At 37.2% G+C, this 11,282-nt stretch overlaps 1 protein-coding gene across 1 annotated transcript; it reads left to right on the forward strand.

The window, feature by feature from the left end:
* Positions 1-18: 18 nt before the first annotated feature.
* On the forward strand, positions 19-11,075 carry ankrd33bb (ankyrin repeat domain 33Bb). Its single transcript, XM_043257257.1, has 4 exons — positions 19-3,061; positions 7,531-7,660; positions 9,390-9,530; positions 9,663-11,075. The coding sequence occupies exons 1-4, from the start codon at positions 2,615-2,617 to the stop codon at positions 10,481-10,483; spliced, it is 1,539 nt and encodes a 512-aa protein (XP_043113192.1). The 5' UTR covers positions 19-2,614; the 3' UTR covers positions 10,484-11,075.
* The last annotated feature ends 207 nt before the right edge of the window (positions 11,076-11,282 follow it).

Here is an 11,282-nt window from a genome sequence, read left to right on the forward strand (position 1 = left end):
TTTAAAGCATGTTTGATTTATCACAATAATAAGTTTTGGAACATTTGATTTTATAAGACTGACAATGAGATCTTCACTAAAAGCTAATAAACCTGTTGAATGTTTGTTACAAAAACATCAAAATGCAGAAAAAGCTGCTGAATTGCACAATTCATTCAGAGGACAATTCCTGTAAGCATGTAGAATTGCTGTATCAACTTTACCAAGGTTTCTAAGTCTTGTAGCAATATCTTTATAAGCCAAACTGCTTTGTTGAATAGAAAATATAAAAAATATTTGCTGATTTTTCAGGCTATCCAAGATGTAGGTGAGTTTGTTTCTTTATCATTAAACAAATTCTGAAGCATTACATCACTTGCTCACCAATGGATCCTCTGCAGTGATGGGTGCCGTCAAAATGAAAGTCTAGACAGCTGATAAAAGCATCACTCGTCATTCTTAAATGAACATCTTCATTAACACAAAGTTATGTGTTTCAAAGAAAAAAGTATTTATATCACTTTTCCCCTCCAATAATTCAGAACTATGCTTCCTGCAGTGAAAAAGTTGTCTTCTGTCATTACGTTTTCAGACTTTTTGTGCTTTTGTTTGATGTGTGCATATTTCTCTCTTTATTTGGACTAAATTAATTTTTCACTTGGGAAAACTATATTAGGGTTGCGTTTTAGCTGTAAGCAACTGTAGTAAACAACAAATTAAAACTTTAATGATGGGCAAACAGCTTTTCACTTCACAAGATGTTAATTGAGGAGGACTGGAGACTGGATTACTTGTGGATTATTGTGACGTTGGCATTCATTCACTGCTTCACTGCAGACAGTGAACGTGATGTAATGCTAAAGTTCTAAAAAAAATGATCTGAAAAAGAAACAAAGCTCAAACATCTTGAACGAACATCTTGAGGTTTAATGAAAAAACATTCATTTGAGTTCAAGTTGAATAACCACTAGGATTCTTTTCGCTTGCTTTTCTTTTTGCTTGCTTTTGTTTCTTTATTATATCACACTAATTTGTTTGATGTGGGCATTGCCATTTTGTTAGCTTAATTTCTTGTCATTTTATGTTACTGGCAAGATGTACCATTCATTTGTGTTCCTACCAAATTACTTTTTTTACTCGATAAAATAAATGTTTTTATAAGCGCAAGCATTTGAGTGACCAGTATACAATCAGGATGCTCAAAGTTTATGACCTTAATGTTTATTGTGGGTTAGTCACATAATCTCTTTGTGTACAGTTGTGTAATAGATGTCATGTCTGAGCTACACAGTGACCTGGCTTTATCAAGTCGTACAGGTCTTATGAATCAGTGTTGTTACTGTTAACTAAAACTAATATTTTTAGAAATTAAAATGACAGCTTAAATGAAAAAAGAACAACATAACTAAAGCAAACAAAAATATATATATTTTATTTTTAAAGAGTAGGTTTAGAGTTTAGTTTTAAGTTTAGCTGATAGCAGATTTCCTGAAATCTAATTGGCTGTTTACCCTATTAAATTTATTTTTTTAAAGTTTGATTTTTTTTTTTTTATTTTTATTTATTTATTAAAGTGGCCATGAGCAGATAATTTTTCTTTGACAGTTTACCCAAAACGGCCTCTAGAATGTGCTGTTTCTAATGTTCTTGGTCCTGAAATATCAGTACAAGACATGCCTTTATACATCATCCGAAAGCCGCATAATCCATGGATTGTAGTTAGAAAGCAGCAGTCTTAGTGCAACCAAAAACATTGAAAGTAACAGTCTGTGCAGGTACGTTTGTTATCGTTTTTTAGAAACACAAATGAGAGAACAGCTTATCCACAGCAGCATGTTATTTCTGCTGCATCCAATTAACCTTCCACTAATCCAATGGCTTGTGAAGCCAGCAGTGGATCATGGTCCAATACAGGCTATCAAAGTGTGGGAAGTCACTCTAGATGTGCATGTGAGTATAAAAAATAGATGCTTTAAGAGTAAAAGTGGCACGCAGCAGTACAACTCAGATACAGAATCCACAGTGGACAAACAGGCATCAGCTGTGTTGAGTGCTGCTACGCTCATTCTTGGATGCAAATTTGTGTTGCATCAGTTGGGAAATATACTGCATTGATTCCTCGGACAGTAAGATTACTGTTCAGCACATGTAACTGTGAAAGGGGAGGGAGGAGTAGAGAGAGAAAGAGAGAGAGAGAGAGAAAGAGACTAAGGGGATTAGGAGGCTTCTCTCGAAACAGTGCCCATGCCATTCAGAGGATTTTCCGATGGAAGTCCTTCATCTTCACTTTGAACTATTGGTGAATTCACTAACAGGAGACAGACTGGATCACAGAGGAAGTCAAGTGAAGAAAAAATGGGATAGTTTAGGTTAAAAAAAGAAGCAGCTTCGGTATGTACATGGTAATCAGAAACCAAGGCTGGACTTAAGTGCAACCGGTTCTTGAAGAGCAGAAGATATGATATCTAAAAAGTTGCCTCTAAAAGATCTTTAACTTCTGGTACCGGTGGTTTTCTTTACTTCTTACTATTCTTGCATCGATAACTGTTTTTTAGGATTACCATTCACTATGTGACAGTCTCATACTGGATCCAACGCCATTTTTGCTTTTGTGTTCCACTCGTTGGATAGTTAAATGGTGCTAATAACTGAAAATGGTGTCGCAGGAGGTGTACTTCTGGTCAAAGATCACCAACATGGCACTGGCCACAATCGAGCGAGAGGATGTAACCACGAGGAGTCCTCCATACAGAGCTCCACTTGTATGGAGCCGACAGAGGACTCTTATTACGCAGATGATGAAGAACACCATCCTTATGATGATGACGACGACGATGATATCTACCAAGAATTCGAGGAGTTGGACTTTTCAGAGCTACCAGATACTAAGAGCATTGCATCAGAAGATTCCTTCTACCCACCTGATGATTCGCTCAGTCTTGAAAGATACCCGCATCATGAGAGCCCCAAGCCAATCAGCTTCTTTAAAGCGTGCTGCTCTAACAACGCCATCATCGTCAAAATCATGATACGACAAGGTGTGACGGAGGATGAGGTGCGGGAGATGGACAAAAATAAGAGAGTAAGTTTTGTTATACTTGTGAAATGTATATTTTCTGGGCCAGCAAATTTAAATGTACAAATGACTCTTTTCAAACAGGTTTCTCAAACTCTGCCTCTAGTCAATTAAGCAGAAAGTCCCGCCCCCTAACTCCCACTATTGGTTAAATCGATGCTGGTACACCTTCGTGTTTTAACAAAATAAGCTTTAAATATCTTATCGATCTTTAATTTTATGTTATCTTTTATTTGCAAGAGCATAGACAGGTTCAAACTCCAGTTGCAACTGAATATCAAGGCTCGCATTTGAGTTGGTCTCAGGTTTAGCACCACAAGTTTAAAACATTATCAGCCATAGGATTTCAATTGCAGGAACGTACTCAAGCAGTGTGGAATAATCTCTATCATTAACATTGATTTAGGTTTTCTGAATATTGGAAGAATGAGCATATTCATTTCCAGAATCCATTCAATCAAACCTTGCGTTTAAAGAGTACATTCATGGCTGGCAAAAGGCCTTTTACTCCCCTTAGCTCTGAGAAGCTTACAATTATGACAATGTGGGTGATAACAGTGTCATGTTTATGCAAGGCTATTATCATATCAAAGAGTCTTTAAGCATGCATGATCCACGCAGTGCTCCTCAGGGAATGAGCTCATGCGCTGAAGCTGTCTCCTTCCTCCATAAATATCGACATTGCGCTGAAGTGAGGCTGAGACTTTCATCCGTACATAAATATGACATTAAAAGCTGAGTCTATAAGGAAAGAAATCTGGCTTGGATGGCAGCTCTAAGCAAAACATGTGCCTTCTTGACACATGGTGGATTTGTGTTGAGCCTATAAATATTAGATCGTAGTGACATTTTCATTGACATGACGCCCACCACATAGTCGATATATGCAAAAGATTACACAAGGTGGTACCAACGTGGAGTGGAAAAGTTCAGAAATAACATAAGATACATAAAAGAATACAGAATGTTAATGGAAAATAATATAGTTTCACATTATACTGTATTCCTTGTGCTTTCTAAATAATGGTATCATGAGTTATCTATGAATCAAAACTTCATAGGTCAAATGTATTAAAATAATACTAATACCCTATAATAATAAATTAAACTAATACCCTATAATAAATAATACCCCCCACAGTATAGATGTGCCTTTATACATTAAAATAATTCCTCTCATGGGAATTGTGGCATCAAAAATGTTAAAGCCCACATAAAAATACAGTTATATATAATATAAATTGATCAATGAGTAATAACTATAAAAGAAAAACAATTTTCCTGGCAAATGCATAAGTTGAATTACTAAAACTACTGCAGATAAAACTGAAATATATATATGAATTAAAGCTAAATAGAATAAAACAAAACTAATAAAACACAGCACAAAGTAACTAAAAGTGAAAAAAATGAAACCATAGAAATAAAGGCTAATTTAAGGCAAATACTAGTGCTGTCAAATGATCACGATTAAAGTTTTTGTTTACATGTTAGTTATATATTTATTATGTATGCATAAATACAACCACGCATGTATACATTTCAGAAAAATTTAGTTTTTATTAAACATATTTATAAACTACATGAATATAAATATAAACATGTAAACACATGTTTTTAAATATGTGTGTGCATTTATATGTACACAATAAATATACACAGAACACACACACACACACATATTATGCAAATTGAAAACTTTTATTTTGGATGTGATTAATCACATTTAATCGTTTGATAGCACTAATAAATACTATAAAACACATTCCACTGATCTAAATGAATGGGATTATATATTGACAAAAGATTTAATAGATTTGTAAGTCAAATCTTTGTCTTGGCTTGATGTCCAGTTGTGTTGATCTCTTGGGTCTGCATCCAGCCAGCTAAGCCCTGGAACAGATGGGAGTTCGGATTGCAGTCTGAGATGTAGCCCAAGCAGATCATAATCATGCCTGAGCTTTTAAAAGGCTCTCGAAGAAGACAAAATACTGCCTAGACAGGGACCCTACTTTGTCCATTAAGCGCAAAACTTATAATGTAAGCATAATTCCACTCAAAGGAGTCTGGCTGTAGGCCATAAAAGCCTAAATTTGAATCCGCCACCCATTGTCATGCTAAATTATATGCCAGAATTGAGATGACTTCCTTCCTCAATGAATCATTTGAACTGAAATTGCATTGACTACTGCTAAACGGGTCTGTCTTGCTGAAAATAGAGCTATAATAAATGAAGCATCACCTATTGCCCCCCTTTTTTTGTGCCTCCGCTGTCACTGAGACCATGTCGGTATTGAAAAAGATAGTTTGTCGCACTTTGCCGCCTGGTGCAAGCATTGAATTTGTTAATAAACAAACATCTTATTTAAGTGTTCATCGTTGTTGAATGACGCTCTATCTAGGACTGTACGCTTGGTCTATGACTCACTCTTAACTCAGACGGTGCAGTTTAAAAACGCAGTGTTCTGAACTCAAACAGAAACAACACATGCATAGAACGGTTACTCACACAGAGACAAATAAACACTTGTTTCCCCAAAGCAGAAGACTCCGTGGCCTAAAAGACATGCAGTCGTCCTTTAAGATTCTATGACCCATTTGCATGTAAATGTCTCCTAATTAACACAAGCCCTGATCATTTGTTTAATACAAATCTTATTCTCCTGCCATTAGCACAGAGGAAACTATATGTGCTGCACAGTTAAACAGCACCGTTACGTGCTAATATTTAATGATCCTGTTTATCAGTCTCAGAAACGATCAACTTGTTTGCAGCGCTGATAATTAAAACGGAAAGAAACGTCTATGGGGTTACGACAACTTAAAGTTTTAGATTTCACCTTGAAGTTTGTGTTCACCTTTACTGCTGAACTCCTGTTGATCTCGGGAGGGGGGAGCTTTAGGAGGTTAGAGAGGCTTTCCTTTACAATCATCTTACGACAGCGTGACATTTCGCTTCCCTGTAAGACTGTGTTGTGTAATCTGATATGATCCCCACGAAGTGTCACTGGGATCTATCACTAGGTAGAAATTGTTACATATCATATTGTACTGGCTAGTGGCCTGCAATGACCTTTAAAACGGATCTATGCTTTTCAAAAATAAATAAATAAAACGAAAACGTTAATATTTGCAAGGGAGCCTTGGTGACTAAGAGAGACAGAAAATGTATCCTAAATTGTGTTAAAAAAACCTTTTTTTCTCCCTTAGCTGCACATCGATTGCATTATAGCAATAATCATATTCAGTTGCTTGATATTCTGAAGTTAAGAACCATAAATGCCAGCAGACAAGCGCTCTGAGCCCAGAGGGAACTCCATACTAAATCTTAGCTAATAGTCTTTATGGGGCTTACCATCTGCCTGTAGTGCTCTATAATCACTCACAATCTGGAGACACACAAGAAAAGCGAACTGCTCTGCACTACTCAAGTAATGCCTCTGACCTCATACATTTGTTTTTATTTCCTAGTAACCCTCACTCATCTGTGCCTTTTAGATTTGCTGAATTGTTTTGTGATTTTGCATATGGTAACTCTATATCTAACTCTTCGTGTTTGCACTGCATTGGTCTTCAGCTGTACAGTTTGTTAAGCTTGAGTGTTAGATTTTGCAAAGGATAATTTTGTCTTTCATTTACTGTATTTAGATAAATTAACTTATTTTGAGTCTAAATGACATTTTCAAATGTTAAAATACATTCTTAATATGCAGTAAGTCATTAACTAGATTTCCTTGAAACGTGTAAACACTGTGGTGCTTTCAAACATTGTTTGTTTGAATGACAAAGTATATTGGTTTAACCAATGACATGAGTTTATAGGAGGGGCTATCACATGTTCAACCAATGGAAAAAGAGGGGTGTGTTCAGGAAACCTGGTAAAAAAAATAATCTGCCTCCAAAATGGTGCATTACGTGTTACATTTGTTGAAATGATTTGCTATATTTATCATGTTCAATAGTGGAAACTACACAATCCAGAAAGCTCTACCAATCCAGAGAACTGAAGTGTTACCAAAAACACTTTTAGAACCAAACCCTACTGTAAACATAAGGAGGCACTGTTGCACATTACATACTTGAGAATACAGTTTTATTTGGAAATGTATTTGTTTTATGAAAATGTTTTATTTAGCACGTCTCACTTCATCTGTAATATGCAGCAGTGAGTTTGCAGTAATATTAACTGATCTAACTATATGCTCCTCTTGCCAGTCTAATATGCATCTGCATTTACTCTGAAGATCATGAGCTCATCGACCTCATAAATAAGACCACTCAACCTCTAGTCCCTGTGGAATGTGGAAACTCATTCTCCAACAATCCCTGCCCTTAAATGAACTGCTATATGCTGTAGTAGGGTTCAATCACTTCAATGTCTCTGCAGTTTGCGCATTAATCACTATCTTTAGTAGTAATGATGGAGATTCAGGAAAATGACTGTTGCTGATATTTTTCCTCTCCACCACTTACAGACGGGTCTGATAGTGGCGTGTTACCAGGGCTATGTGGATGTGGTCATTGCACTCTCGCAGTGTCCATATGTGGACGTGAACTGGCAGGATAACGAAGGGAATACGGCTCTCATGACTGCCGCACAAGCAGGTAAGGGACATGAAGGCATACAATTGCAATCAGAAACTCCCAGTAGATCCCCCTGGGCCATTGTATTATCCTTTGTAATGTCCTGAAGAAACAGAAGAAGTTACCGATCTTCTCTTCAGTATTGGTGCATATATGCCGGTGAAAACGATTATTGTATATAAATGCAAGCTTGCAGTCATGAGTCTAGCAGCAAATATGACATTCTGATGAAAAATCATGAGTAAATGTATGCAGAGATTAATCATTCCAACACCCCTCCCAACTTCTTATTATGGCATTAACTTTTGCATGTTTGCACACTGTTTATATTGCATCTGTATTTCGGAGGCTCAAAGAATGGAGCGTGGAGATTATGATTTGATTCTCAAAGAATGCCTCTTTTACTCATATGCCTCTTTTACGATTTGTTGTCTACACTCTTAAAAATAAAGGTGCTTAAAAAGGTTCTTCACAGTGATGCCATAGAAAAATCTTTTCATTCCCACAAAGAACCATTCAGTCAAGAAATACCATCTCTTTCTTACCTTTTCTGAAGAACCAAAGTTTAAGGAACAGATTAGAAAAAGTTCTTCTATCATGAAGCACCTTTATTTTTAAGAGTGTGTACCCGATTACACATTCTTTCAGTTGTGATCCACATATCTGATTCATGTGTTTAAATTAGCAATACACTCTGAAAAATCATGCATGTTCAAAGAATAACATGACATAAACCATGGAGAAGTACCAAATGGACCCTTTTCACGTTTCCAGGTTTCTCAGCAGCAGAAGTCATCATAGTTGGGTTAACTTGAAGTGCAGTGAATGGGAGAGTACCACAAATATATTTTTTGCATCACCATTTGCTCAAAAAACAAAAGAAAACCTCTATGATAGAGAGAGACTAATAACGGTAGTCAGTAGAGTGAACACTGTCAAATTTATGCTGCATTAGAAACACCCTCACATTAGCATAAACAATTTTTTGTAATTTGATGCAAAGGTAATTTGTGTTATTATAATAATAATAATGGTGTTATAAATGTAACATATATTTAAAAAATATACAAATATGAAAATAGTGATGATTTACGTTGCTGGTGACCGTTAAACCACAGTCTTGTAAAAAGTCCATTGATGCAGTTTTAAAGATGTAATTGTTGCTATACCTCAGAATAACCGATCTGTCTGTTTATACAACGCATTGGCACATATCTGATTTATTTCCATATATGAATGATGCCTGCGATCGATCTCTGTTAGATTTTGCTATATTTGACTGAGCAGTAGTTTGGGTGGCTCGCCGATATATTAGTTTTCTCTAATACATAAAGTAAGCTTGACCAGAGTTCTTGTGGGGAGAAGATGTTATTGAAGATAGAAGGTAGCACTTCTTCAGCAGCGATGTTAGCATGTCTCCTTCAAACAATCTCATCCCAGATAAATGATACCTTATACTTATAAACTATTTGGTTTACACCTTACAGATAGTTCCTGTTGACTGCATCTGAGGTACACTCACAATGTAAGATTAAAGATGCATAATCCTTCGTCTTGAAATGCATACATGTTTTTTTTTTTCTGGTTACATGGTCATAGAACACATCTGATCTGCGTCACATACAAAAATCGGGTCACATTTAACCGACAGTGTAAATGTAGCAAAAATATAGCTTAAAAAAAAAAAAAAAAAAAAAGTATTTGCAAAATGCATTATTGTGAATGCTTTCTATGTCCTTTTGAATTATAGGTCACAGTATGATTACCAACTACCTGCTGAACTACTTTCCTGGGCTTGACACCGAGCGCAGGAACTGCCATGGCTTCACTGCAATGATGAAAGCTGCCATGCAAGGTCGAGCCGAATGCGTACGGTCTCTCATGATGACAGGTACAGTATCTATCATCAGCTGAAAAATTCATACGAGTTCCTAATTTAGTTCATGCATATGTAATCATCCATTTTATTCCTTCATGCGGGCATTCATTTTCCCCACATTGTCTTATGTTTTGCATTGTGCAGGAGGAGACATCGAAGCAAGGGACTTTGGCCGTAAGCTGACTCCACGGGAATGGGCCCTGTTCACGGGCCGCTACGAGACCATCAGACTGATAGACAGGCTGATGGAGCAGCCGTGTGCCGAACAGTTCTGTGACTCTTACCACATGGAGTGGCCTGTGCTAAACGAGCTGGTAGCTCGTTCAAAGGAACCCAAGTCCTGCTGGAGGAAGTTCTCCGAGTGCATCTGTAACTTGTTTACCATTAGCACGAAGACCAACCCTGTTGACGAAGGCGCCATGGACTACATGGTGCGCATGACCACAGCGCTGGCCAGCCCGTTCATAGCCACCTCCTGCCACACCGTGTGTCCGGGCAGCCCTCCCTGTGTGGGCAAACGTCGCCCTGCTGTTCAGGACATCATTCGTAAGCAGCGTTTGGCTGAGCTGAAGAACCTCGGGCCAGAGCGCCTCAACAATTACAAGCGGCTCTTCCAGAACTCCAGGGTGCTGCTGGTCCCGAAGAAGCAGGAGCGGCGTGCCAGTCTGCAGCCGCAATTACTGCAAAGCGTGGCGATGGCCTCCACCATGGCCCTGAGGAGAAGCAGCCTCCTGCCTCTTCACATGATGCGCAGGAGCAGCGTGCGTCCTGGGATGGTGGTTCCTAAAGTCATGCTGTGCAAAGCACCTTCACCAACATACATGCCGGAGCGGCCGCCGCGCAGGACTTCAAAAGACTTAGCGCACCTACAGATCCCTAAATGGAAGTACAAAGCTCTGAAGGAGGAGAAGAAGAAAGCTGAACGCATGGATAGGTTAAGACTGCCTGTTGGGAGGAAAAAGTGATGTGAAGTGTTTTTAAGGACGTTTTCTACTGTGAAGGCTTGAGGTCAGTGGAGAGACAGGAATCTCATCATACACTACTCTTTTAGACTGCTATGGACTATACAATATGGGTTTTATAACATGATACATTAAGCCGTAATGATTCGAATTTATAGAAACAGCTAACAAATTTAATGTATAGCTTTTTTTGTTTCGTTATCTTGAACCAAGTCATACTTGAAAGTTTATGCATACTAATTTATATTTTTTATATTGATCTCAAAAAATTAAAACATTAAACATAACAATGAAGGACTTACTAAATACTATATTTGGCCTCGACTTGTTTGTTCTCTTCTCTTACACTATTTATCTCTTTGTAAAATGCCTTGAAAAAAATATTTTTTTACATTAGATATTCACAGAGAAGCTATTTCTTGTAAAACGTGATTCCCGTTTCGTTGCTGCCATGGATAAATAACTAGAATAACAATTTGCGGTAACACTATTTGCACTTCAAACCAGTTATGAATGCAATAATAAAGTAAAAATAAATAATAAATACCTGTTTGTAGTTTCAAGCATTAAAAGAAACTGTTTTGTGCAGCTTTAATAACTGGAATGCGTAATTCTTCCGTTGTCAAACACGGACAGATTTTTCAGTAGGGTTGTTTTTACTCTTTTAAAACACAATTTAAATTAATATGCTTTTTTATAGGCTATATATATATTAACATTAATATTTAGCCTACAAAGTCAGAATAAGCATGTTGTTTGAATTTTTACATAAATATTGTTACACTGAGTGACAATGTAACGT

Source organism: Puntigrus tetrazona, chromosome 2, assembly GCF_018831695.1.
Source record: "Puntigrus tetrazona isolate hp1 chromosome 2, ASM1883169v1, whole genome shotgun sequence".
Lineage (NCBI taxonomy): Eukaryota > Metazoa > Chordata > Actinopteri > Cypriniformes > Cyprinidae > Puntigrus > Puntigrus tetrazona.

Excerpts from the sequence above, each read along its gene's own strand:
- ankrd33bb (XM_043257257.1), top strand. The coding sequence starts at position 2,615 with ATGGTGCTAATAACTGAAAATGGTGTCGCAGGAGGTGTACTTCTGGTC. Across the intron at positions 3,062-7,530 it reads AGATGGACAAAAATAAGAGA|ACGGGTCTGATAGTGGCGTG; the intron begins GTAAGTTTTGTT and ends CACCACTTACAG. Across the intron at positions 9,531-9,662 it reads ACGGTCTCTCATGATGACAG|GAGGAGACATCGAAGCAAGG; the intron begins GTACAGTATCTA and ends TGCATTGTGCAG.